Consider the following 27,145-nt stretch of genomic DNA (forward strand, 5'->3'; position numbering starts at 1 on the left):
TAATATAGGCAGGGACTGCAAAGTGCCGCACTTAGGGTCAATCTGCTACAGTTAAAGCTGCTCTTGGAGGGTTTTCTGCCCGTGGCATCTCCTTCACCGCACAGGGCACGGAGAGGAGGATTTGGGCATGCTATGCTACGTCCGCCTGGGACAAGGACAGGAAAACCCGCAGCAGAGGAGCTGGCAAGGGCCGTGGGGGACAAACCTTCTCTTAGCAACTCTGTGTCCGCCTACCCCAGGCTGCTCCGACACCGAGAAGAACATTACAGCTTCCTGCTGTCTCCTCACTGCGGTCAGGGGGCCCTGAATGGCTCAAGTTTAGCAATGGAAATCAACATCCCGAAATCTGATCTGTTAGAAAGCAATGAGCAGAAGAAAGGCCCTTTGTTCCAGGAAACGATGGCACAGGCTGGATAAGGAGCCTAAAGCCATGGGGGGGGAGAGTAAACACCTGCTGTATGTGCCTATCTCCTCCTCCATCTTTTCTCACTTTCTTCTCTCTCCCCTCCCTTTCTTATGGTTTTGTTTGAGCAGGTTTCTCCCTGCCCCCCCCCCATGGCAGGAAATTAAATCCTTGGCCAAAAGATGCACTATTTTCCAAACCAGGCACGCAAGCTGAGTGGTAGGGCTTTGGCGCGGCCCCTGTGCCTCACAAAGCAAGGGGGGTTTTCACTGCCAAGTGCACGAGAGACTGGACGGGGAGAGGTGGGGCCTGCCCGATAACGTGGCTGTTTGTACTGGAGGAAGGAGAGTCCCAGAGCATGGGAAGAAAGCTGAGAACTGTCCCAAGGGCATCCTTCCCCCAAGATAAGAAGGATCATTTAATTATGTGAGCAAACAGTTTATTATCAGTGTTTTCATACAAGGTTTGTGGTATGGGCTAGCGCTGTTCCAGGAGGTTAATACTGTCACAATCCCATGCTACACAGTTCACAATGCTCACATAAAATTCACCCCAAAGCACATCCAAAAACAATGTTGTAATAGTAGAATAGTCATAAAGCAATGATTTATTGCACAAATGCAGTTTTCAGTGGAAAGGGATTCTTTTTTTCCTTGCACACAGGAGGTTTTTAAAGGGTTTTTCTCCTCTTGCTTTCAGGTCAGGCAGGTTGGCAGGAATGTGCTGCTAAGCCATCCATCCCAGACGTGGCTGCACACACGTGAATAAAGTGCTCGACTATACAGTACGCTGAGCTCACACCCGGCTAAAAAGGCATCGACCCCCCCCCCCCCCCACGCCAGTGAGAGACGCGAGGGCGGTTTCTTCACCGGGAAAGTCAAATGAAGGGCCTGCTTGCTTCCGCCACCCAGTCCTTCCCCAGCTACCAACGACCCCGCATGCTCCTTTCCTGCAATTCATCGCGCGCTTCCCGTGGTGCTGAAGCGGCCCCAACCCCCCCCCCCCAGGTGTCCCCCCCCCCCCCTGCACATTTCCCTGGATGTTGAGCAACAGCCCCTCAATGGCGATAGGCTGCCTGGTTGCCATAGCAACCTTCGGTCAGGTGGATGCTCCCACTGCCCAGTCCCCGCCCCCGCCAAACATAGCTGCCAGGCGCCAGAGGAAGGGCGCAATGGGGCATGGACACACCCAGGTACGGTCGCACTTCTCAGCACCCGCGGTTGCTACTGAGAGACGGGATGAGGGGTAAGGATGGCCCTTTGGTCTGATACAGACTAACAATTTGGGGTTTTTTGGTTTTTTTTGGTCTTTTCCCCCATTGCCCCTGCCCCTCCGCCGACAGCCATACCAAGTGGGTAGCAAATCCAACCTGCGCCGACAATTTTTACCTTCTGAGAAGCGCGAGGGGGGGAGGGGGAAGCAGACACTGTAGAAAAACACGGGAGGCAGAGGCAAAAAGGTTGAGACTGCAGCAAAATACGAGGGGGGTGGGGGGAGCTGAAAATGCTGGTGCCACAAAAACACATGGGGCTAAAAAGGCGAGGAGGCTGATATTCAACACAAACCCGAGCGCCTATTTTCAGCTGGAATTTCACCTCCATTTGGGCCTGCAATTCATTTGCCTAGATTCAGGATTTAAGCTTAGGTGCCGGATGCTGAAAATCAGGGCTAAGCTCCTAACGCCCCTCCCTAACTCTGCAGCCACCCACTTTTTTTTTTAGAGGAGCCTAAAATTCAGGGGCTCAACCCATATAAATTTTCAAAAGGGCCAATTTAAGAGACCGTAGCAAGACACGGGGGGGGGGGGGGGGGGGGGGGAGGGCAGAGATTGAAAATGCGGGGGCCGGAGAGGCCAGGGAATGGCAAGAGAAAAGGCAGGCGGCTGAAAACGCCGGAAGCCTGCGGCATACTCGCACCCCCCCCTCCTCCCCCCCCCGGTCAGTGGGAGAACAGTCAGCAGGGGGCCGGCTACCCTGTTCCTGAAGAGCCGGCCAGCACCCCACCACCTCTCTTTGGGACAGCAGTGTACAACAGAAAGATCAATTTAAACTAAAAAAAAAGAAAGGAGACCCCAGCATCTGTCGATGTTCGCAGTTCCCCCTCTACACAGAAGAGTGAAAGGCAAAGTATTAAAAAGCCCACAAAGAAAAAAAAAAATCGGTGCAAGCTGGGACCCTGGGAGAAGGCATCAGGGAGAGCCTGGGGCACAAGGGACATAACCGCAGGCTTCAATAGAAAAAGCCCCTCATCCCATCCCCCTCATCATCTTCAAGCCGTGAAAACTTCTTCCCAACTTTTAAGCCCTGCAAAAGCAAAATCCGAAGGAGCTGGAAACTTAAAAATAATAAAATATTTAACCATATACAGAATATGTACAAAATGCTCAGTCCAGACTGTGTCCTCTCCGCATCCAGACTGCCCCGATCCACAGTCAGACTTCCGTGCGCCTCTTGCCCCCTCATCCACACTTACTCCATTTTTGACATCTCAAACTTAGTGGTGACAATTTCCTAGTGAGGGAGAGAGAGAGAGAGAAGCAGGTGACCCGTGCCACAGTTCCTCAGGTCTGACCACCAAGAACCAGAGATTTAAGTTAACAGGGATTACCTCATCTGAATCCAGCAAAGGCGGCAGGACCCTGCAGAGCAAAATGAGAGAGAAGGGTGAATGGTACACAGGGCACCTCAACCAAAACTCTCTCTCAGGCGGCCACCTAGCCTGACACGTGCCTCTTTCCTTCATCTCCGAAACAAACACACAGTACGCCATCAACTTACACGTCAGCCATGGAGGAAGGGATATTCTCCTCAACCCATTTCAAGTCTTCATCCTGTGCAAAAATGAAGAAACAGGGAGTTTAAATCTCTTCAAGCAAAAAGAAAAAAAAAACAAAACCCCAAGGCAGACAGAGAAAGGTCTCCAAATCAGCACAGGTCCTACTCCACAGCGACAGCCCACATCCCAAAAATACTACAACCCCCACTCCAGATTGAGCGAGATAGAATCCTCCCCCCAGTCAGCAATATAGGCATTGTCCCAGCGTCCATACTAAGAAGAATCCTCTTACCACCCGGCTTCCTTTTAGAATCCCGTTGGCTTCATTCTTCGTTCCTCTCATCTTCATCCCTGTTCCAAAACAAATCCCCGACCACCAGCATGAGAGAGGAATCCTGTCTCTCTTCTTTTCCCCCAGAGTCGCAGATAGGAATCCCATACTTCCTTCCTTGCGGGCACAGATAGGTATCCCAGAATCCTCTCCCTAGGGCCACAGATGCGACTCCCCTCTCAACCCTGCTCTCAGCCGCCATGCATGCGTCCCCCAAATAAAACACTGCACTTTTCTGGACCCCAAGCCCACCCCAAATCACTAACCATAGGCCTCGTTCACCGTCTGCTCCTCTTTGTCCTCATCCTCCTCACTCCCCTCATCCACGAGTGGCACAAAGGCATATCTGTGGGGGGAGAAAACCTGTCAGTGGAGGGGGGGGGGGGGGGAAGGACTAAGAGAACCTCTCGCGCAAGAACAAGAGAACGTGTCAGCGACGAGGCGCGGGGAAGAGTGAAGAGACACCCGAGACCCAGTCATTGTCGGGAGGAGGAGCCAGAGCACCAGTTCGTGAGAGCAGGAACAGGGGGAGCAGTCGGCGAGGGCAGCAGCATGGCAACGGATCAGTGCAGGAAAAACGATCAGGAGAGAGAGAGAGGAGGGGAAAACCATACAAGGCAGAAGGCAAGGGAAAGCTCAGACCTTTGGTTGTTGGCTGAGGGTCTCCAGAGGAACATGATGACCAACAGGATAAGAGAAAAGAGAAATCTCCAAAAAGCATCATTAATCCAGAGCTCCTGCCAGTCCTGAAAGCACAGCAGAGACTCGATATCAGCTTCCAGACCAGGCCTCTACCCCACCCAACAGAATTCGACATGCGGTAAAGGTCACCGTATCTCTATCCCAGCCAGCACGAACGACTGGCGAGCAGGTAGCGTGGACACCTCTCCACTTCTCCTCAGCAGAGCCAGAACCCATAAAGCTCCATGGGGCATGCGCAGACTGAAGGACTGCTATTCACCGGTCAGTGCGTACACAGCCCAATGCACAACAGAGCAGGCACCCACCGGGATATAGGACCCCAGACTCTCCCCCACCTCCACAGGGAGCAGCTGGTGCCTGGAATCTCTTTACTCACCGACTGACAACTGGAGAGTCGGAAAGTTACTGTGGACCAGAAAATGAAGATCACAGATGCTGAGGAGGAAAACAGACACAGAGGGTTTATTTATTTTTCCAGTTTGAAAGATTTCTATACAATATATATACTATATTTTTCCCCCAAAAAAATCTTTAAGTTGAAGTCTTATTACACACACAAAAAAAAATGCAAGCACATACGTTCCCCAAAAGAGAAGGCAAAGATTGCAGACAGGCCCAGAAGGTATCTTTCTAACCAAACTATTTGTGCAGTTCTGAAGGCAATCACTGGAAGTTGATGGCACTCGCACATTTCTCACCCACCTCCTGCTAATAAACCTTCCTGCTGGTAAGAACATCCCTCCGGTCTGTGCCCTGTCTGGATGTCCACAAGTCCTTTGCAGCCTTTTGTACGTGTAAAGGTTTCCTAGCTCCCGCCTTCCATGCTTTGCACCCAGTTAAGAATGAACCACCCAAAAATATTTGTAGAAAGCAAGCAAGCAAGGTAGGGTAAATAAATGATCACCGTTATGTTCTGTACCTTTCTGCATGTTCTGGAAATGTTTGCTGTGTACTTTTCTCTCTCTTTATTTCAGTGGATACTTTTATGATTGTATTACAGTGCAATGATTATAAATAAAGTGATTCTTTCACATTAAAAAGAAAACCAAAAGGATAAGGGCACACTCAACGGTGCTAGGACAACACGAGTCCGTGTCATTTTCACCCACAGGTGGCGTCTTTCTCTCAGTCTCATCCAGAGATGGATATTTTTGAGGGTAGGGTGGGGTAAGTCAGCTCCTGGTCAGCAGGCTGGCCTCGGTCAAGCAAGCACCAAAGAATTACCAGGGCGAGGTGCCGCAACACGAGACCGGCCACGATCAGGGTCTCGAGCCAGAGCACGCCTGCTCCCAGGGCTCTCGAGAGTCCCGTAATACTCCTCCCTCCCTGCGCTTCAGGGACAGACACAGGAGGACGGCTGAATTCCCCCTCGACTCACGCGAGCGGCTCTCACCTAAAGCTGAGCTTGAACACACCCTGAGGCCTCCACCACATCAGTAAGAGCTCTCCTCACGGAAAGCTGCTGACATAAGGAACCCCAGAAGAAGAATACACAAGCGGTTATTTCTTCCCTGCACGCTTCCTCCCTCGCTAGGGCACGGGGGGAGTCTGACATGGCGGCGCAAAGGACTCACCGATGACGGCAAAGATGAGGGTGTTGGTGAAGTGCCGGTACAGGGAGAGCTTTACCAGGTTTCTCCTCATCTTCAGCAGCTTCATGGTTTGCACTAGGCTGATGAAGATGTGCCTGCTGTTAAGGACCTAAACGAGAGCATTTTCCAGCAGCAGCAGGAGGAGCAGCACGGTGATGCCTGCGGGATGCATTGCAAGACCACCGCCGCCCCTCCCCCCCTCCCTCCCGGGTGAGCAACTACAGAGCTTCGCCAGCTTGGGAGAAGGGGGGGGGGCAAGATGTGGGGTATAATGCAGTGGCAATAATGTAAAGCTGGTGGTTTTAGGTAGAACGGGGGCAGTAACTCTAAAGTACATGGTGCTGGATATCGATCAGAAGGTTATAAAACCTTGCCAGGGCCATCTCATACCTGGTCCCATCCCACTGAGAGGGGAGAAAGAAAGAGAGAGAGGGGGGGGGGGGGGGGAGAGGGAGAGACTGGAGTCAGGTAGAATAAGCAGCACAGATGGAGGGGGCCGGAGCTGGGGGTGTGGGGGCTGTAGGGCACAGCCGGACTCCAGGGCTCAAGATGATTAGCTAGAATAAGGAGCACAAAACGAAGTGGGAAGGGGGCTGTGTAGTGCTGCAGAAAGACGGAAGGACAGGATATCCACCAGCAGATGGAAGAGTCAAGCATAGCCAAGGGGATGGCAGCCAGCAACACCAAGTCATCCATAGCCTGAGGAGAGGAAGGGGGTAGCACGGCAAGGTAAAGGAGGGGGAGAGACAGAGGAAGGTACGAAGGGGTAAGACAGGAGAGGAAAGCATCAGATAAGGAAACAGAACAACACAGCACAGGCGTATATTCTGGGTTCAGCTTACAAATCGCCCTAGTTTACTCATTTTTATCAGTAACCAACCCCATGTCCCTGCAGTGCTGGGCTGGAGCTGCTTAACCTCCAAGACGGTTAAGTCCTATGTGATGCAGGCAGGCCTGCGACACAGCATCTTGACATAGGACTGGCATAAGGCCAGTGCCAGTGCAGCGTGTCCTGCCATGCCCTGAAAGGATATCCACCACACAATGCAGGAATCCACAAAGGCCAGAGCAATTTCACAGGCAACAGAGGCTGAGCTGTTCTGCTCCTGGGGAGAGCGACAGGCAATAATCGAAGAATCACGAAATTCATCCCAAATGCAAAGGAGCAGCTGGGCCCCACTGGCACACACAGGGCCAGACTCTGCCCACACATATAATACTTAGCCATCCTCCAGTGGCCGTCTCTTCCCTCACCCTCTCCACATCTTCCCTCGGCCATCTCTCTCCCTCCTCCTTCTATTGGAGGTCTTTTCCCTCCCAGGGGATTTCGATCCTCCCTCTCTCCTTCTGGCACCCAGTGATTCTCCTCCCCATTTCTCTCCCCCTTCCGGTATTTCTCTCTCCTCCTCCCTTTCTTTCCATGACCTCTCTCTCCTCTACCCCCTTTCCTGTGGCTCTCTCTCTTCCCCTTTTCAGCGGCCACATCTTCTCCCTTCCTCCTTCTCCAGTGGACATTTCTCCTCTCTCTTCCCTCCCCCTTAAAGTGGCTGCTATTCTCCCTCTTCTCTCCTCCTCCCTTCCCATCTCTTCAGCGTTTCCCCCACCCACCCACTCACAAACTCTCCCCTCTCTCTCAGCACATCCCGCAGCTCTCAGTACCAGCTGCCATTCCCTTTCCAAGTCCCTCAAGGGCATTTCTCACCGACTTGACCCGCAGAATTCCCTCAATGATAGAGAAAAGCATATACAGCATCCCCACGCCAACCACTCGGTTCAACAGAGCTCCCAGGCGTGGCCTAGAGAGAGCAAAAGTCAGACTGTTAGATTTCATGTTACACAAGGCACCCGTTAACCTGCCCTGCCCTGGGGGACTGTGTCCCCTCGCTCCCAACCCAGGGCCGCAGACTGGAGCCCCGGCTCTTTCCGCTGTGCTGTAGCGATGCAGATTTATATCCCGAGTAATTGCAAAGAAACCACTTTTACACACTCACTTGACAATCCCATATCCCACACTGGCGATGATCACCAACACTCGTGCAAGGGTTCGCTTAACCGCACACAAGACCTCGGCAAAGATCATGGCCCCCTGGACTGGAAGAGAGAAGAGCAGAGCCTGAACGTGTCGCATCGCCCGTGCCGCTCTCTGTTGGTTAGGCGTGCCATGTCGCACCAAGGAAGGAAGGGGGAAACACCACGCCATCATGGGGGGGGGGGGGGGGGAGAAAAAGAGTACAGAGATTACCTATGGTGGTGGAGAAGTGAACAATGCGAGATCGATTCCTTACCTGACACTCCTTGGCTCTGAATGCTCTGGAACTCGGCGTAGTACACAGCCTTCTCCAGCATGCCCAGGAGCACCACGCCTCCGATCCAGAACTGAATCCGCAGGATGTCCCGCCAGTAGCAAGCCAGCAGCACCAGCCAGAGCGCGCCGTACAGCACGTAAACGACACACATCACCATGTAAAACTGCAGATGGGACGAGAGCAAAACTGTGACGCGGGAGGGGGCGGCGGCTTTTGGGAGAGACACCCTCGCTATTGTGTCGCGGGGGGTGGGGGTCGGCTTTTGGCAGAGACACCCTCGCTATTTCTAATGTATGTAACACATGCACCTCAAACGTACCCAACACGAGCACGAAGCAAGAGGATGAGTGGAACTTACCACCATGAGGGGCCACTCCGAGGCAGATGTGAACTGGTACCAGGGATTCTTCATCTCCAGGTCAACTTAGGGGAGGCGAGGGAGAAGAAAAGGCAAAACTGAGCAAAATCATTAAAAAAAAAACAAAAAAAAGAACACCACCATATGACATATCTCCTAAGTTTAAAGAAAATGCAAAGACTCTGGAAAGGAAGTACCAGAGAAGAAATGTTATAGGATCAGGACAGCAGGTTCTGCTGACCTCCTCTGCTGGAGTCAGAAAATACTGAGGGATCGCAGGTGGCACACCAAGTTAAGAGGAGTGCCTTTCAGTTTTTTTTTCTCTGACTCCCTCTGCTGGAAGGGAGACACAACCCAGCGGTCTGGACTGATCCTGGTACGTACAGGGAACTCCTAAGCTGTATCCCCACTCCCGTTGAGCTGCCACAGCCAAGCTCATTGCTCTGCCTGCAGTCTGTGACTTGAATCATCCATAAAAATCCAGCGAAGCAGAAAAATGCAGTGGATAGGGGCACAGAGCAAAGAAAACAGTACATACTGGAAAGTGTCCACTCCTCCTCTGATTTGTCACTAGAAATGTTCAAAATGAATATGTACGGTCCATCCTCCCAGGTCCGAGCCACGGCAAATACCTGCAGAGGAGGCAGGTGGAGATGGAAATGAAACGCTGAGCACATAGATCCACTGCATGAACTAAACCGTGGTGTGCAGACTAAGCACTCCGGGACTACTCTTGAGGTATACCAGGTGCATGTGAAAATATCGTGCATCCTAGGCAATGCCTGCATAGTAAAAATAAACCTAGCACCAGCCAGGCTTCTCAAAATCAGAGACAGCAAACCCAGAGAAGGTAGAGCTCTGCAGGCCATGCCTGTGTGCAAGGCGCAAAGCACGCAGCGAACACGGAGCAGGCTGGCTCCAGGCTGAGATGCGCTCTTGCTGACACTCTCACCTGTGGCTTTGCCTGTGGCTTTGCTGCTTTTTCTTCTGGCTTGCCAGCTTGCGCTTTCTCTGGAGCTTGCTTTACCTCAGCTTCCTTTCCCACATTTGAGTCGCTCTCTTTATTCGTAAGACTTCTGATTGCTACCTGCACACAAAAAAGGCACGAACGAGAGGAGGCAAGAGAGGAAAACGTGACAAATAAAAACACAGATAACTCAGCTAAAAGTCTGTGGTTCTCAAGAGCCCCAGAATCCTCAGCATCAGGAAAGGGCTTGGTAAGGGGACTCAGATCTGGTGATGGGATGAACAGATGGAAGGCGGAAAGGCAGCAGGGGGAAAGGATCTGAGACGAGGGGGAGCCCCTGTGATGGTGAATTGGTAGAGCGTGGTGGGAGCGGCTCATACAGGAAACACAGAGCCCACCTGCTTCTTGTCGGAAGTGGCCGCAACAGAATCAGAACCTCCTTCTGGAGCCTGCCAATGATATTAGAAATATAAAAAAAACTTTACGACAGTCCTTAACACTCTTCCACCACCCTCTGGTACTCCTGCAGTGATCTGTGGCAAGAATCCCTACTGAACTGAAAGGATTACCTTAAAATACCAAGTCACCCTTGTGCATACACCCCCACATTGTATTTGGAGGTACCCGAGTATACCCCCATGGTCTATATTAGGCGGCAGGTACGTGTGCCTACGCTCCTTACTCCAAAGCAAGGGCAGCCATCGGCACCCCCTTCCCTGTCTGGCGGCGCAGATGCCATGACCTGGCCCCTAGGCTGGGACAGGCTGCGCCCCTACTGGCCAGCTAAGGGAGCACATGGAGCATGTCTGGAGGTGGGAGGGGGCATACAGAAGTGGGCCAGGCAGGTCACAGCTTGCCCTTCTTTTCTCCAGTGACTCTGGCAGGGGTCAGTCTTGCCCACCCATAATCAACAGGCCTGCCCTTACTAGTCTAGCCCAAGTTCTGCCCACAAGGGGGGGTGCCTGGGAAGTTCAGCTTGACTCACCTTTTCTTTGGGTTGCAATTCTACTTCTGCATTCTGAAAAATAATGAAAAGACATAACTCAATAATAGTCAAGTATCAGGGAGCCCGCCCCGATTCCCAGCTTGAGCAGCCTCTGACCCCCATCATGTGATAATGCTGAAAACGCTACACTGCTGCTCAGTAGGTGTGGCTCCTACACCAGGCAGGCAGCTTATAGGGCCTCTGGGATAAACCAAATTCTGTTTCTGCTGCCGTGGCAGAGCCAGATATACGCAAGAACTGATTCTCGCTGCATACTGCAGGTCGTCTTGTTATGAGTCAGAGTCTGTCACCTGATCACCTGTACATTAGCTAAACACACATACAGGCCCTCTCGGCTGCTGAAGAATAATTCTGCACCAATTTTCAGCCTGCAGTCACAACATTTTAGAATCGCTAATTCCCACCTTCCCCTGGGGATGCCTTTCGCCGGGATTAGAGAAAATGAAGCTGGAAGGAGTGAGGGGTCCCACTTTACCTGCTTTTTCAGTGCAATTGGTTCTTCAAACTCTTTGACCACCAACTGAACAAAAGAAAAAAAAAAAAGTTTTAGAAGCCTACAATCAGCCAGGTACAGCATTGGGAGGCGTGGCCTAGTGCTTAGAGCAATGTGCTAAGAACCAGGGTTCAAATCCCCACTAAGACTGTTGTCAGAGCAATGCTGGGACGTGAGCATGCAGGAGGCGGGAAAAAAAATCCTCCTGCTGATTTGCGGGGGGGTGCCAGGAAGGAGTTGATGAGGGAGCCATGCAGGTGGTGAGCCCTGGGAGGGGCACGCCTCGCAGGCTCGTGTTTTGGGCTGATGGGAAGGGCGACTGGGCTACATGCAATTTCTTTGCAGGAGGAAGCGGGAAAGCCACACCCCCCCCCCCCCCCCCCCTTATCCTTGTCTCACCAGGCTTAATTTTCATAAATCTGCAGGAGGGTAGGGGCCATTGTCTGCCATCCTGTTGAACTTTAATTCTGTGGGAGACCTGGCCAGCCAGACTCTGGCCTACTATCAGTGTCTCTAAACCTGGCCAGCCAAATTAGGTGGCTAAACACAGAACTATAAAATACGGCAGCCCCTCCACGTCCCCCGTTCGGTCTTATAGACCCTTCCTCCCCCTCAGAGATCCCCTGTGCCTGGCCCATGCTTTCTTTAATTCAGATGCTGTCCTCCCCACAGGGAGGCCGTTCCATGCATCCACCGCACTTCTCTGTAAAGAAACATTTTCTTAGATTACTCCAGTGTCTACCCCCTTTCACCCTCATCCCGAGACTCCTCGTTCTAGAGCAGGGTGCCCGAAACTGCAGCCCGCAGAACAACGTTTCCCGGCCCCTTCATACTTTCCCTGCCCGTGATTGAATTGGTCAACGGAGAAAGGGGGTTTTTTTAGGCCACATGCGACGACAGTGAATGCTTCAATACTGCTGGGGGTCCCAATGCCCTGCAGCAAAAGTGGAAGCCTTGTGCAGCGAATGCTGGAAATCTCAAAGGGCCACAGTTCTGATGGGGTTCTCCTACTTCCCCTCCCAATCATAAGTCCAAGAGGGTAAATGTGCCCCCTCTCCCCCCTCCCCCTTGGTGAGTTGAAACACTGAATGCAGTCATTCACTTAAAAAGTTTGGGGATCCCCATTCTAAAGCCTTCTTTCCGTTGAAAGAGGCCTCGATTATATTTCCCTCTTCTCTAGAATATACATCTTTAGATCTTTAAGCATCCTTCTGGCTTTTGCCGTCATCTTATCTACATATTTGGCTGGTTTAAGATCATCCTCAGATCCTGGTCTTGCTTTGTACTCATAAGAACCTCACCCCCTATACTGAAATGCTCCCTTGGGTTTTTGAAACCCAAATGCATGACCTTGCTTTTTTTTTTTATTTAAATATTAATCCTTGGCTGCCAGACTCTAGACCATTCCTCAATCTTCACTAGATCCCTCCTTATGCTTTCCATATCTTCCTGGGCGTCCACCCTATTGCAGATTTTAGTGTCATTTGCAAAAAGGCAAACCTTTCCCAACAGCCCTTCCTCGGTATCGCTTATGATAGCACAGCAATTGGACCGAGAACCAATTGCTGTGGCACACCACTGGTAACCCTCTTTCCTCGAAGTGAACTCCACTAATCATTACACTTTGTCGCCTCCCACTCTAGAAAGTGACTGAGAGTCCATATCAAAGACACTCAGTTTATTTATAAGTTTATTTATAAGACGCTCAATCGGAACGGTTTCAAAGGCCTTAAAGAAATCTAAGTATACTACATCTAGCGCTCTCCCCTGATCCACCTCTCTGGTCACTCAAAGAAATTGATGAGATTCGTCCACTAAGATCTACCTCTGATAAAGCCATGCTGCCTCGGATCTTGCAATCCATTGGATTCCAGAATGCACTATCCTCTGTTTCAGCAGCGATTCCATTCATTTACTCCCTGAGGTCATGCTAGCTGGCCTGTAGTTCTCAGACTCCTCCTTACTTCCACTTTTGTGATGAGGAACCACGTCTGCCTGTCTCCAGTCCTTTGGAACCACTCCTGACGCTAAAGAAGTGTTGTTGGCAGCTAGTGTGTGTTTTACCTTTTCACCCCGGCCCCTGGGCCTGACCAGATTTTGGTCAGATTAAGTTTATCCCCTGGTGTAATTTAGGAACTTGACTTTAAGTGTGCAGCAGTGCAGGATCTAGGCAGTTAAGTATTTACTTAGCCAGTTAGGTCCCTTTTGAAAATTGATCTCTGATTAACAAGCATGTAAAAAAAATACATATATTTCCTCTTATTCTATGCAAACTACAAATACATCAGAGATACAAATTTCCCCAAACTGACAGAGAAAACAAAAGACTTCCTACAAAAGGACTAAGCAAGAAAAAAACTGCATAATCCTGGGAAAAAACAGGCCAGAAATGAAATCTGGCCAAAGATGATACTGAGCAGCACCAGAACCTGGGAGCTGTCCTTGTGATGGTCCATTCTGTACTGTGTTCTTTAACTTTACTGCTATTAGCATCATATTTTCCCCTTTAAAAAAAAAAACAAAACTTTGAAAAGACATGTATACATTTTTATGCCAATAAAGTTTCCTGAATCTGAGAAGAGAGAGACAGCCAGCATCAGACAAAGAGGGAGACAGACCACAGACAGCATGAGAGAGAGGCATTCAAAACCCACAGAGACTACAAAATTCCACCATGGTTGCTAAGCTGAAAAAGCCAGGCTACTAAGTGCAATTTGAATAAAATCAATATGCAAATTAGAACCTCATCCAAAGGCAAATGCCATCCCTTTTGAGAGCTTCTTTGGAACTCCCCAGGGCATCTCCTCACCTGATCAGGCTCTGTGAACTTGGTGCAGGGAAAGGGCTTGTATTCATGCCGAATGTATTTACCAGCACCTTCTTCTTGAATATTATAATTTTGCAGGTACCCTTTGGCCCTCCTCACCTGATGAAAGGACACCAGAGAACAGTTCGTTAATAGCTGATAATTTGCAGAGTGCATGAACACCTTTGTACCAGACAGCTGAAGTGGTCTCTTCCCAGTGAGTTTACACCTGATCAGAGTAACGCACGAGGACACAGGTTACCTGCTCGAGTCCCCACAATTTGCCAGGCTTCTCTTACTGTTCTGTGGCTTCTGACATTTCTGCTCTGAAGGATCCAGGCCCCTCCTTCCCTGAATGCAATCTAAGCTCTGTCCTGCATCACTCAAGCTATCCGATACCCCAGCCCACAGACTTCAAGGGATCTCTGGAAGTAGATGGACTGACTTACATCCACGGCAACTTCTTCGTAACAACGCGAGCTGCGCAGCAACCACGTGATGGTCAGGTTCAGCGAATCTGGACAGCTCTCAGGTTGCACTGCAAGCAAAGAAAGCAATTCATGGGTCCCATGTGCATGCATGTACACACACACACACACACACACACACACAATAACTGCTAACTTCTGCAGCCTTAGCAATTAAAAAAAAAGAAAAGAGGAAATCTGACTGACTGATAGCATAGCAAGAGTCTGGCACCATGGACTGATTTATTATTTAGAGAAGGCATGACACGCCCATTCGCCCCCAACTCAGTCATTTATGTGGCTCCTCCTCTTTTCGAGAGAGCTGCAGAGGTGCTAGTGGGTGGGAGGAGTGAGTCCAGTCAGGTGGAAGAGGTACACCAGTACAATGTTGGAAAGCAGGCGGCTTGCCCAATGGTGTAGACTGTCCATGGCATCATGCAGGCTGGAATCCGAGATGGCGGAAGGCCGCTTTGGCTCACTTCAGTGTTGCACTACAAGCCGCTCAGTAAGGCTTTTCAGCTGGCATCAGTATCTGGAAAGCTACTGCAGGGATTGAGAAGCCTCTCTCTCGGGACAGATACAGCAAATATCTGAGCAGCCTGAAGAATCCATAGCAAATTAGAAAACTCACAAAACCGAAACCCTTGATGTTGAAAATCGTACGGATGACCTGGAAGCTAAGGGGAAGAAATTTTAAGAGAAGGAAAGCTTACTGGCTACGGAGAATTTCCTGCCACATAATAACCTTGAGAGACTTTGGAGAATGCGGCCAGGTGCTGTAATTTGCGTCCCATTCATTTTCCAAAAATCCACGCAGTCTCTGCTTTGGATGTGTTTAAAAGATATTAAGTATTAAAAGCATCGCCAGATTTCATATCCAAATTACCAGGATTCATTACTTATTGCCTTTAATGGAGAATGTGTGGCCTAGTGAATAGAGAGCAATGGGCTGTGAAACGCAAAGCTCAAATCCCAGGTCCCTCCTCACCTCCTCTCCCGTTGCCTCTGGTATCTACTTAGATTGCAGATATGCACTGCTCACAAAGTACATTATTGCTATGGACATTGATATGAACACGAACAAAACAGGAAATTCAGATTAAAAACCTTTTGTATACTTCGGGTATAAAATGTGCACCATTATTATATTACAAATACCATATAAATAAAGCAAATAAAACTCTATAAAGGTGTTTGGCTGGGAATTTGCTTCTGACTAGTAAAGGTAATTTTGCGGAGGAGCGGGGGAGAGAATGCATAAATTCTATAAAGGCATTTGGCTAGGAATTTAACCTATACTCCCTCTACCAGGAGCCCACCCACTCAAAGCTTTTGTCATTCTATAGGAAGCCGCCCAAGGAGGCAGACATTGGAGACTTCATTAATTAAGACTGAGGTAATTAAATTAACTGGGTAATCATACAAGACAAAACAATTAGATGTAATCAAATCTCTCTAAATCACTTGGCTTAAAATAGAATGCAAAACAGTTCAGGTAAACATATTATGGAGACAGAAGTCCAGCTGCAAGATGGGATTGTCCAGACCTTTGCGAGTATAGCATGTACAATTACCTCCCGAATGGGGAGATGATGTACGTGTGCACCATGTGCAAAGAACTTCTGATCCTCAGGGAACGAGTGTGATCCCAGAAGGCCAGGATTGCAAATCTGGAGAAGCTTAGGATGAGAGAGATGAATACGGAGGAGACCTACAGCAACACTGTAGAACAGTCCTGCCTCCACTCTGGCATCCCTAGTGCAGCCACAGAGGTGCCAAGTTGACAGGATAGGAAAGCATCAGCCTTGTATTGCAGGAATTAATCTAGTAACAAGGCCCAAATGTACAAGCCATGTATTGCCATCTCATGCTGGGAAAAATGTCTCCTGTGGGAAGGGCTCAGGCAGACAAGGTTAGAGACACAGTGGTCACTGGTAATTTTAACATCAGAGACATAGTTCAGTGGTTGCTGGTTGTGAAGACAGGACAATTTGTTCTTACCTGCTAATTTTCGTTCCAGTAGTACCACATATCAGTCCAGACTCCTGAGTTTTGCCCCCCCCCCCCCTCCGGAAAATGGAATCAGAGAAAAAAAGATTTGTTGACACTGCCATATAACTTCGTGTATTGACCTGTACCCAAGCCAAGATGATAACAATTAAAGCTACTACTAAGAATCTTGAATCCAAAACCCCTACAATGAATAAGAGGAAGATGAAGCCTCAAAATTGGAAATCCGTTTCAAGAACAAAGGAAACTATCACTGAATCCTTCAACCACTCCGCATTATATAGAAAACTATCAATACGAGCAGACTGCCCACAATGGAGGGTCTCTGGACTAATCTCTGCTATTCCAGGAACAAAAATTAGCAGGTAAGAATCAGTTTTCCTTTCCTGTCTGCACATTCCTGGGATGTATCCAAGTTCCCCTAAACAGGGTGAGACTGTGAAAGTCCCGTTCATAGAACACTCTCACCAAAGCACATGGACACTGGAGCATGGACATCCAAACGATAATATCTGGCGAAAGTGTGCAAACAGCTCCAAGTAGCCGACCTGCAAATCTCTTGCAGGGAGACTTGAGATTCAGCCCAAGACGTCTCTTGAGAACGAGTCGAGGGAGCCCTCAAGCCCTCCAATACAAGTCGACCCTTACAGATATAAGTCGAGCCAATAGCCTCTTTCAGCCAATGTGCAATAGTAGCTTTTGACTGCTTACACTCCCTTTGGACTACTCAAAAGTACAAAGAGGTGATCCGACATTCGGAAACTATTAGTAATTTTGAGATACCTCAACAATGCCCACCTTAAATCCAAAAGCCGAAGTTCTTTTGTGTGAGATGCAGAGGAATCAAATTTAGAAAGGCCAGAAGCTCCACAGTTTGACTAAGATGGAATACCGAACAACCTTCGGAAGAAAAGAGAATACCATGCATAATGAAATCCAAGACTCTGAAATTTGCAGAAAAGGATCCCAGTACGACAATGCCTGAAGTTCCAAGTCTCCTGGCTGAACAAATTGCCACCAGAAAACCATTTTCAGAGTTAAATCCTTTATAGTTGCTCTCTTCAGCAGCTCAAACAGAGCCTCAAACAACCCTCTAAGCACCAAATTAGGATTCCAAGAGGAACAGATCTTCTCAGAGGATGCAAACTTTTCACTCCTTGAAGAAAACACATCACATCCAGATGCACTGACAGGGAAAATCCCTGCACCTTATCCTGAAAATAGCCCAAAGGGTCTGGCCTTTAACTCGAAGAGTTCTATCTCAGCCGTTTCCTCTCAAAAGCCAAGCTGCAAGATAGAAGTGAACTGCCTGATTTGAAAATATTGGGCCCTGGAAGAGAAGATTCAACAGATGGTCAAACCTTAATGGCCTATCTACCACCATGTTGATCTAGTCCGTGAACCATGGTCAACGTGGCCACTCTGGAGCCACCAGAATCACCTTGCCCACCGGCGACCACGGGGGAAAGACATAAAGAAGAATTTCTTGAGGCCACGGTAGAAGCAGTGCGTCGATTCCCTCTGCCCCGTGTTCTCTCCGGCAACTGTAAAAATTAGACGCTTTGGTATTTTGTCAGGGCGTCATTAGATCCATGCAAGGCCACCCCTATCTGTTTTGAATGAGCCACATGGCCATTTCTGACAGTTTCCACTCTCGGGGTCTAGCTCTCTCTGACTGAGAAAGTCTGCCCCGGCTATGTGAAACGCTGCTGGCCACTCCAAGTTTTGCTCTGCCTAAAGAACCAACTCCTGGACCTCCTCAGCCACCTCCTGACTCTTGGTTCCTCCCTTTTGGCTGATGTAGGCCATCGTCATTGCATTGTTCAATTGCACCTATACTAGTTGATCGTGTAACCAGGGCAGAAATGTGAGTAACGCGAAATGTACTGCTCTTCTCTCTAACTGATTGATAGACTATGCTGTTTCCTTCTTGGACCATTGGTCCTGTGCCAACTGATCCTAACACACTGCCCTCCATTTGGCATGGGGGGTCAACTAACACCCAATCCAGAAACTCCAACTCAGACTGGCGCAAGTAAGCCACCATGAAAGACTGTCTCTCAATTCCCCCTCAAGAGGAAGGGGAAGATGAAACTCTTCCAATAAAGGATTCCATCAGGAGAGAAGAGCTCTCTGAAGGGGTTGCCTATGTGCAAACATCCATAGAATCAGTTCCAATGTTGATGCCATACAAATAGTCCCTGACAGGTGACGTATCTGACACTGTAATTTTAGCATCCTTTCTTCCATGAGAACACTTTTTCTGCCTGGGTGTTGAAACGATCCCTTAAATACTCCAGATTTTGAGAGGGGACAAGACGGCTCTTTGCCAGGATTTACTACCCAGCCCAGAGAGCTTAACCCCAGCAGTGCCCACTGTACTGCCTGCTGACAGAGGTTTTCAGACTTTGCTCGAATGAGCCAGTCGTCCAGATATGAGTGCATTAACACACCTTATCATCTTAGGGCCGCCACCACCCCCACCATTACTTTGGTGAATATAAGTGAAGCAGTTGTCAATCCGAAAGGAAGGGCACAAAACTGAAAATGTTCCCCCAGAATCATAAACCGTAGAAACTGCTGGTGCTCTGGCCTGATGGCTATATGCAGATATACGTCTGTCAAGTCAAGAGATGCCAAGAACTCACCCTTGCGTACTGCTACTATGACTGACCACAGCAACCATGCGGAAACATGGAACCTTGAGGGCCGCATTTATTTATTTTTTTAATTCAAAATCAGCCTGAATGTTCCCTTCTTTTTTGGTACCTAGAAATAAATACATCTGTTCTTTGTTCCTCTCAAGGAACTGGTACTATAACCCCCCTGCCACCTCAAGCAGTCCACTGTCCACTGAACCACCACTTGCTTGGCAAAGGAAGCACAAAGGGAAATTACGTATGTCTCTTGTATTGGCCAAGCAAATTCTAATACGTAACCATATTTTTCTCACTTAGAACCCACTCCTCGTAAAAGAGAGCTAAACGCTCCCTGATGGCCGAAACAAGAGTGGACTGGCCTCATTTCATTGTGAGGACTTTGTACCCCCGGTTCCCTGACCAGGGTTGTTACAGAATGCAAATTAGATTCAGCATGTTAGTGATTTTATACAATTTACTTTCTCGTGAAGAGTCGTGTATCCTTAACAGTAAACTGAAGTGGCAGACCCCTGTACAGGCTTTACAATCTTCCGGGACAAAATTATTACAAAGTCTTCCAATAAAAAACTACAGATTAGAACAGACCCATGGTAGAGCCTTTTCCATGGCAACACCAGTATTGTAGAATGCTATCCCTGAGCTTTCAGGAACATGGCAGACCTAGGCAGTTTTAGACAGCAACTGAAAACCTTACTGTTTAAAAATGCATAAGGATAAGAGCTGGTCAAACACAAATTGTAGGTTGTTTTAAAGTATGTATTAGGTGCTGATATTGTTTCACTTGTTGTTATTGTATGTGTTTTATGACTGTTATATAATCCACACTGAAAAGATATTCATCTTAAAAGCTGCAGAACACAAAACTTTTTAATAAATATATCCTGAAAGGCCAACTAGCGGGGGTGCGGGAGAGGTCCAAGAACTGGATTGGGCACCCCTGACATAGGAGATAACAGCAGAGAGATTCTACAAGACAAATTTAGGCTCTTAGAAAGGAAACTGAAATCCAGAACCTCAAGCATAGCATTTTCCAAAATACTATCTGTTCCATGTGCAGGGCCACAGGGACAAACAGGCCTTAGAAGTCTTAATGCATATGGATGAGACACTGGTGCAGGGAGGAGGGATTCAGATTCATAAGAAACGGGGGAACAGTCTGGGAAAAGAGGAGCCCATTCGATTGTGATTGCATCCATCCTAACCTGAATGGAATGAGGTTGCTGACACTAATAATCAAAAATGAAATATTGCAGCTTTTAAATTTAATTGTGGGAAAGCCAACAGTTGCTTGGGAGAGCATGAGAGAGTTTTGTGCTTACAGGTGTTACGGATCCACAGAAAATAATAGGTTTCCCTGATTCAAAGGATGAAAGGCATTTAAATAAAGTACTAGCTTTCAGGACCAATTCTGGGTTGCCTGAAGAAATAATTACAGAGGACTGACAGGGTATGATCATGAAAAACAGGGACACACTGAAGTGTCTTTATACCAATGCAAGAAGCCTGAATAGCAAAATTGGTGAGTTGGGAGTGTAAGGTGATAAGTGAGAACATAGCCATGACAGGCATAATGGAAGCCTGGTGGAAAGATGACAACTCGTGGGATACAGCAATATCAGAGTACAAGAAATGACAGGGATCGATCTAGGGGTGAGGAGCCAACTATGTCAGGTGTGGCATACAGTCAACTATGGTTAAACTTCAAAAGGATATGAGCCAATGTCTTGAATCCCTATGGATTGAAATTCCAAGAGAGGATAGGAGTTTAGTAGTGGGGGTATACTATCGTCCTCCAGACCAGATGGTGGAAATATGAGGAAGTGCATGATGAGATTTAGGGGGGGGGGGGCCAGCAAAGTGGAGGACACAATAATGGGGGACTTTAATCAACCCACCATCGATTAGGTGAATGCACCCTCATGTCATGCAAGGGAAGTGAGATTTCTAGATACAATAAATGACTGTTTCTTGGAGCGGTTGTTCCAAGAACCCATAAGGCAAGATGCTACACCACGCCTGATCATCTGTGGAATGCAGGACCTTGTGCAGCAGGTAACAGGGATGGAACTGCTGGGCAACATCAATTGTGCCTTCTCAAGGTCCCCGAGACAACAGACTCTGTGGTCTGGAGAAGACATAGAGGAATCCCCTCTGCTAACCTGTTTGGATCCATGTACATGAGCCCTTGGCCTAGTCGGTAGCCACTATGATCACTAACCCTGGATGCCCTTTTGCAGCACCCGACCCACCAGAGTCCACAGCTGAGTCAGAGCATCCAGATCCGCCAAATCCCTCTCCTTCCTGTGGCTGAAAAACACTCCCACTGTGACACTTTTTTCAGTGACCATCAAGTCCATGACAGGCTCCCCCCACCTGCTTACTACCTGGGAGAAAGAGGACTCCTGAGGTCCAGGATGTGTCAGCTCAAGAAATCCATTTAAACATTCTCCAACCCTGCTATGTGGGCTGCTGAAAGCAATCTCACATGCTTTTCTACCCACTCTAGCAATAGGTGCATCTCTCTAGCCATCCGAGGGCTTTTGCTACCTCCCTGGTGATTTAGATACACTGCCTCTTGGCTCCTTTCCCCTCCTCCAGGCACTGTCAGCATAAATCAAAGTTTCCTATGTCCACACGCCAGACTCAGCAAGTGCTATAGGAACCACCGTGTTTGGCGTGCTCTGTTGGTACCAATATTGCTTACCCCAAGAACACTATTCACTGCTCTTCATCGCAGCCAACCACCATGGCACTGACCACCGCTCAGTGCTGTCCTGCCAGGCTCTCCCTCCCCCCCCCCAATTTTATTTTATTTTTTTAACTTTAATTAGCCTGGTCAGGAGGAAGGGGAGAGGAATTAAGAGACCAAACCAGGAGAAGGTTAGGATGCAGAAGGCAGGGAGCAAGGACCCACTCAGTCAGCCCCCACTTGGGTGCACCTCATCGCCCCTGGAGAAGACTGTTTAACCGGTGAGAGGGGGGGTGGGGGTCACCCCAGATCTCTTCTCTCGGCCAAAGCCTGGCTTCAGGTTACTGCATATGATGCTTCCCTACCATTTGTTGAAGACAGAATATTGGCAGGTAGAGGTCAGCATGGAAGCCTATATGGGGTGAAATCAGAAAGCCTGTTCTTCTCTGTCTCCATCTGCTGGGACGGGGAGCATAAATCAATGCGTCTGGACTGGCTGAATGACGAGAACATAGACTTTGACTCTTATCAGTTTATTACTCCCAAAAGTAATTAAGTTATACAAGACATTTCTTTAACTGATACGGTTCTTGGATGACACGGGGAGATATGTTGACCTATATTAATCATATAGTTGCAAATTGCTGAGTTCCTTGCTTCCGCTTATATTTACAATTTTTTAATTTTATTTGGATTCTTTCCCATTTTGTGGCGTTAGGGCACGGGACATCCACTCTCTCTCTCGTTTTCATTTTGCCATGTATCACAACTGGAATATTTTCTCCGTTTATATTTATGCTGTGAAGCTTTGGAACTACTGCTATTTCCGTACAAGTGTTTTCACTTGGGTGTAATGTGATTAACGTTAACGTTTAAAGAAAATAAAAAAAATAAAAAGCACTCAACTTAGCCAATGCTACCCAACACCCAAGAGTTCAAGAAAACTTTCCTTGGCAGCATATTGCTCACTCAACACTACCCACCACCCAGGAATTTGAGGGAGCTCTCCATGCTGAACATTACACCTCCCCCCCCCCCCCCCCTTAGGAGGCTCTCACTGGCCGCACCTAACACATCCAAAACTACAGACCAACCAAGAGCTTGAGGCGACTCTCTTCGGCAACACGCAACTCGCTCAATATTATACACCACCTAAGGGCTTGAGGAAATTTTCCTCAGCAGCTGCAACTCATTCAATACTTCGCACCACATAGATCACCCAACAATACAGACCTACCAAGGTTCTGATGAGCTTCTTCTCAGCAGTATGTACCCGGGTGGCAATGCTGGGCACTACAATGCACAAAGTCCCCAGTTCAATCCCTGGGTTGAGTTGGGTCTTCTGCTCCGCAGGTCAGCGGGAGCTGAGAATGCTGTGGAGGCAGCATTCACAGCTCCGGGGGGGGGGGGGGGGGGGGGGAAGAGTAGTGATCATTGCTCAAGGGTCACACCTAGCAGCCAGTTTCAGGACCCAAGACTGCAGGGTTCTGGAAGAAGTGGTCCATAGTCCTCAGCCAAGGACAGTCACACTGCAATGATCAGACTAGGCAGATTGAGGAGGCTATTAAGCAGGAGAAAAATACCCAGGTAGTTGCAAATAAAGGCTCATGATGCCAGATCCCAGCCTTCTGATCAAGCTGGAAGCCCAAATGAGCAGGAGGAAACTGCCAGTTGAAAAGCATAACAAAACAAACATTTTGTCCCACCCCAGAACCCAAGGTGGCTCTTCTTAGCAGCATGGAGGAAGCCTCTTACCCTTTAGAGATATAATGGTCCCATTAAACATGATCTTGTGGAAGGTGAAGATGTTCTCCATCGACTTCTGTGAAAGCAGACAGTGAGGAGAGTTACTCCAGTGGACAAGATTAGTGGCAATTTATTTACCAAGCAACACTAGGAATACCCATCAGCATAGATGCCAAACTGCTGAACTGCAGCACATTACATGGTTCTGGCTATATTAATGCTCCCCTCTCCTCCTACCCTACCAGAGGCTGGTGTGTGGCCCAGGACCCAATAGAGTTACAATTACAGGTTTTTTTCCAGAATGACAGTGAGGACTAATACATCATGCCTTATCTTTATGCACTTGCCAAAGCAGACCATTAGATGTAATCCACTAACAGATGCCTAACTACAAAAAGGGATTTTTCTGTATTAGGCTCTGTATGGGGAGAGGGGAAAATTTTAGCAGGTGTCAGGTTGAACAACCTGTATTCAATAACCTGCATATAGTGCAAAACACTAACTAGACTCTCTGAAATTGGAATAGCTGGGACAGTTCTTCTATGATTCAGTTCCCACTTCAAGGATAGTAGACAACAGATTTGCACGAGAGATGGAATATCCTTTTGGTACCTCATTTCTACTGGAGTTCTGCAAGACTGGTCCTATTTAATATCTATCTTGCACATTCAACCTTTTCTTGTTTGAGAATGCTAAAACTCCAGCTTCTAATATGAAGGGTATGAATTCTCCTTTGCTTACAATGTGAAATTCTTTGTTGCCTCTATCATTTCATTATATTTTTGTTTTGTTTTTTTACTGAACAGAGAGTGTGAGTTATAAATCTTTTAAAATAAATAAGTTCAAGAGAGACAGAACATCAAAACATTGGAGGACTAATACCATCCATAATACCTGGGAGTGACTGGCCCCGTGACTAACTTGAGGAGAATGAAGATGTAGCCCTGAGCTTTAAACCTAGGAGCCCCAGGGATACAGACATTATAGGCAGCAGAGCTGTCCCTCTGTTGCTGTGTACAACTCACCTACAAGAGCTATTGGGGTCGGAAGAGGGAGATGTGCCTCATCCATTCTTTAGTTTATACAAACTTAATGACCTGGAAAGCCAAATAAAAGCTAATACCTTGTTTTCAACTGAGTTCCAGGAAGAAATTTACTAAGGTCACACAAAAAGAATCAATGACAGAGCTGAGGATTAGAACGGAGGTACAGAGAAATAAAGGGGTACGTTTTCAAAAGCTTAGTTGGGACTTAAGTCACATAAGTCATCCGAATGCATTTAAATGGATTTTCAGCTGCCTCCAAGAATGCATGGGTTCACAATGTGAAAAAATGTAATTGCATAGAAAACAGGTTATCCCGGAACATGTCAAGATTTATATCTTTCAAAAATGACAAGCCCAAAGAGCATGCCAATTTACAATATGTGACGTGGCAAGTATATTTGGTCACAATATTTAAACTCAATTTTTGCAGATGCCTTGTGTTTGAATATTGGGTTTGTTCTGTATGTGTTTAAAAGGACACTTACATCTCTGCACTTAGGGGCACTATTGACACATGAGTGACTCACCCAGAGGATCAATGGCAGAACTGAGATGATGGGCAATTTTCAAAATGCAGTTAGGAGGCTAGATCCCTTGTTAGGTGGCCGTATTTAGCCTTCCTAAAAGTAGATGTTCCTGAAGGTGTAACTTGGCTGGGCAGAAAATTGTGCATGAATATTGATTATTCTAATCAATGTATTTCTCCAATTCAGCCCTCTTCATATTAAAATGACTATACTCGTCTATTAACACTTCTCGCATATGCTACCTTTAAATACCCCTCGTTCAATGTTATATGTTAAAAGTTATCATTTGATTGTTTTTTGATCTCGTTGTTAAAAATGTAAACCGGAGTGAAGGCCTTCACCAATACTTCGGTATATAAAAACCTATAAATAAATAATCTGCATGCATGGCTTCCCCTACCTACTCCACTACGGAAACAGCAGGGGGAAACATGCAAGTACTTTTATATCCTTTAGAGAGCAATTCTCAGTCTGCCCATATGAGGACAATGTTGGCAGGTATTTTCCTTTAAAAATGGCTTAAGGAAAAGCACCACACAAATCTGCACCTCCTCTTTCTGCCTAGGAATAAATAGGTATCTATGAAAATTCTCATGTCCATGGGCAAACCACCGTTTTAGCAGTGGAAATTACTTTGAACGCTGCCCATCACCCTTTACCACAACTGCCTCTTCATTGGCGCTGGGGTCATTCCCCTTCCCTGATCTTGGGGTCTAATCCAAGATGCCCCGTTGACCCCCAACTCTACTGTTATGGCTCCAGAGTGTCCCTGAACCGCTAGTGTGAATAGAGGAGTTCATATGGGGGCTACCGGTAAAGAGAGGAGTTATAATCCCCGCTTCTACCACTGTGTATAATCTCAGGCTAGTCACTTTGGGGGCAATTTTAACAAAGACACATAAAGGAAAAGTACATGGATATATTTCAACTTGTGTACCTTCACGAATTCTCCCATCTTTGGTAATTTGCAAGCTACCTCTCCCCGACCTATCACCAGGGAATATGCAGCGAGATCACGTAAACCTTGCGCTCTTCAGAAATCACCTCCTGCCTGCTTTTCTCTCAGATGCTGGGGGAAAGTCTACAGGGACTATGAAAGAACAGCCCCAGGGACCGACAGAATGATCTGGCCGTCCAATCCCAGCTTCTATCGCACGGTATGTCACCGACTACCCGGACCCGACCGGCAGGGAACTGCCATAGCGCCTACGTGATGCATCTCCCCAGGGGGGTCAGTCACCACAGAAGTGCAAGGAACCAACAAGAAGGCGGGAAGCGCCATCACCAGGATCGCACCGCACTGTCAAACCTCAGGCCAGAACCGTTAGTACCGAGCCACCGAGAACACTCACCCTGCCCGCCTTGAACGTCCACTTGCCGGGCTCGGACAGGGCTCGCCCGGCTGGCGCCAGCAGAAAGAACATCAAAACCGGCACAAGGGCCTTCGCCACGGCCGCCATGCCGCCAGGTCCGCTTCCGGCTTTCTGACGTCAGGATCAACAAGAGGAGGCGAAGAGCAGCAAGACGTGTGGTTAGGTTCTGCAGTCCTCCAAACCCTCCCCGGGCCTTGTGACGTACAGAGCTAGAGAGACTGTCCGCAAAGGACAGTGTTGATAGGACAAGTCTCCGCGTGCATGCACACGTGACTGGCTTCGTGTTTTTTAAGGGAAGAGTAAGGCCTCCTTTAAGAAAAGTGCATGCATGGATCTGTAGTTCTGATATGCAAAATGAGGCAGGTTCCTTCAAAGGAGTGTGCATGGTAAATAATGTTTCATTTTGTTTTCCATTTCTTTGAGGCTTTTCTCATGTATTTGGTATTGGGTTTTTTTTAATATTTTATTTGATTGATATCTTTAAAACAGTGTTGAGAGACTGCATCTCCCCTATACCAGTGTTTTCTATAATTGTTGATAGGCTCTGCGTGCTAAAAAAAATTCTTTGGTGCACCGTTTTAGTAGCTTAGTTCAAATTTATGCACCATGAGCCAAGTGTGCCTGAATAAGTATAATGCAAATATTATCGGGATTTTGAAAATGTTTTAATGAAAGTAATGCTACATTAAAAGTTATTTTTCCTTATCATTTGCTTTTAAATAACTAGAAAACATCAAATTAAATGTGATTACATATTTTTTATAGGTAAGCATATTTGTATAGTACAGATACCATTTTATGTGCGCTATGTTTTTCCAATTGTGCAGGGTTCTTGATTCGTCTGGGAGCACACAGCTTAGAGAGAACAGCGACTGCTAATCCTCAGGA

General features: G+C 47.8%; 1 protein-coding gene across 1 annotated transcript; it reads right to left on the reverse strand.

The window, feature by feature from the left end:
- Positions 1–981: 981 nt before the first annotated feature.
- LOC115100908 (transmembrane protein 87A-like) lies at positions 982–26,460 on the reverse strand. The gene is made up of 22 exons (XM_029619977.1): positions 26,237–26,460; positions 23,321–23,387; positions 14,189–14,277; positions 13,743–13,859; positions 10,916–10,960; positions 10,420–10,452; positions 9,833–9,883; positions 9,420–9,554; positions 9,006–9,099; positions 8,468–8,532; positions 8,089–8,272; positions 7,795–7,894; positions 7,506–7,599; positions 6,838–6,909; positions 5,786–5,894; positions 4,588–4,646; positions 4,152–4,255; positions 3,776–3,855; positions 3,471–3,529; positions 3,181–3,233; positions 3,011–3,041; positions 982–2,913 (listed from the first exon to the last, which is right to left on the reverse strand). The coding sequence occupies exons 1-22, from the start codon at positions 26,342–26,344 to the stop codon at positions 2,872–2,874; spliced, it is 1,791 nt and encodes a 596-aa protein (XP_029475837.1). The 5' UTR covers positions 26,345–26,460; the 3' UTR covers positions 982–2,871.
- Between the last annotated feature and the right edge of the window lie 685 nt (positions 26,461–27,145).

Source organism: Rhinatrema bivittatum, chromosome 11 (assembly GCF_901001135.1).
Source record: "Rhinatrema bivittatum chromosome 11, aRhiBiv1.1, whole genome shotgun sequence".
Classification (NCBI taxonomy): Eukaryota; Metazoa; Chordata; class Amphibia; order Gymnophiona; family Rhinatrematidae; genus Rhinatrema; species Rhinatrema bivittatum.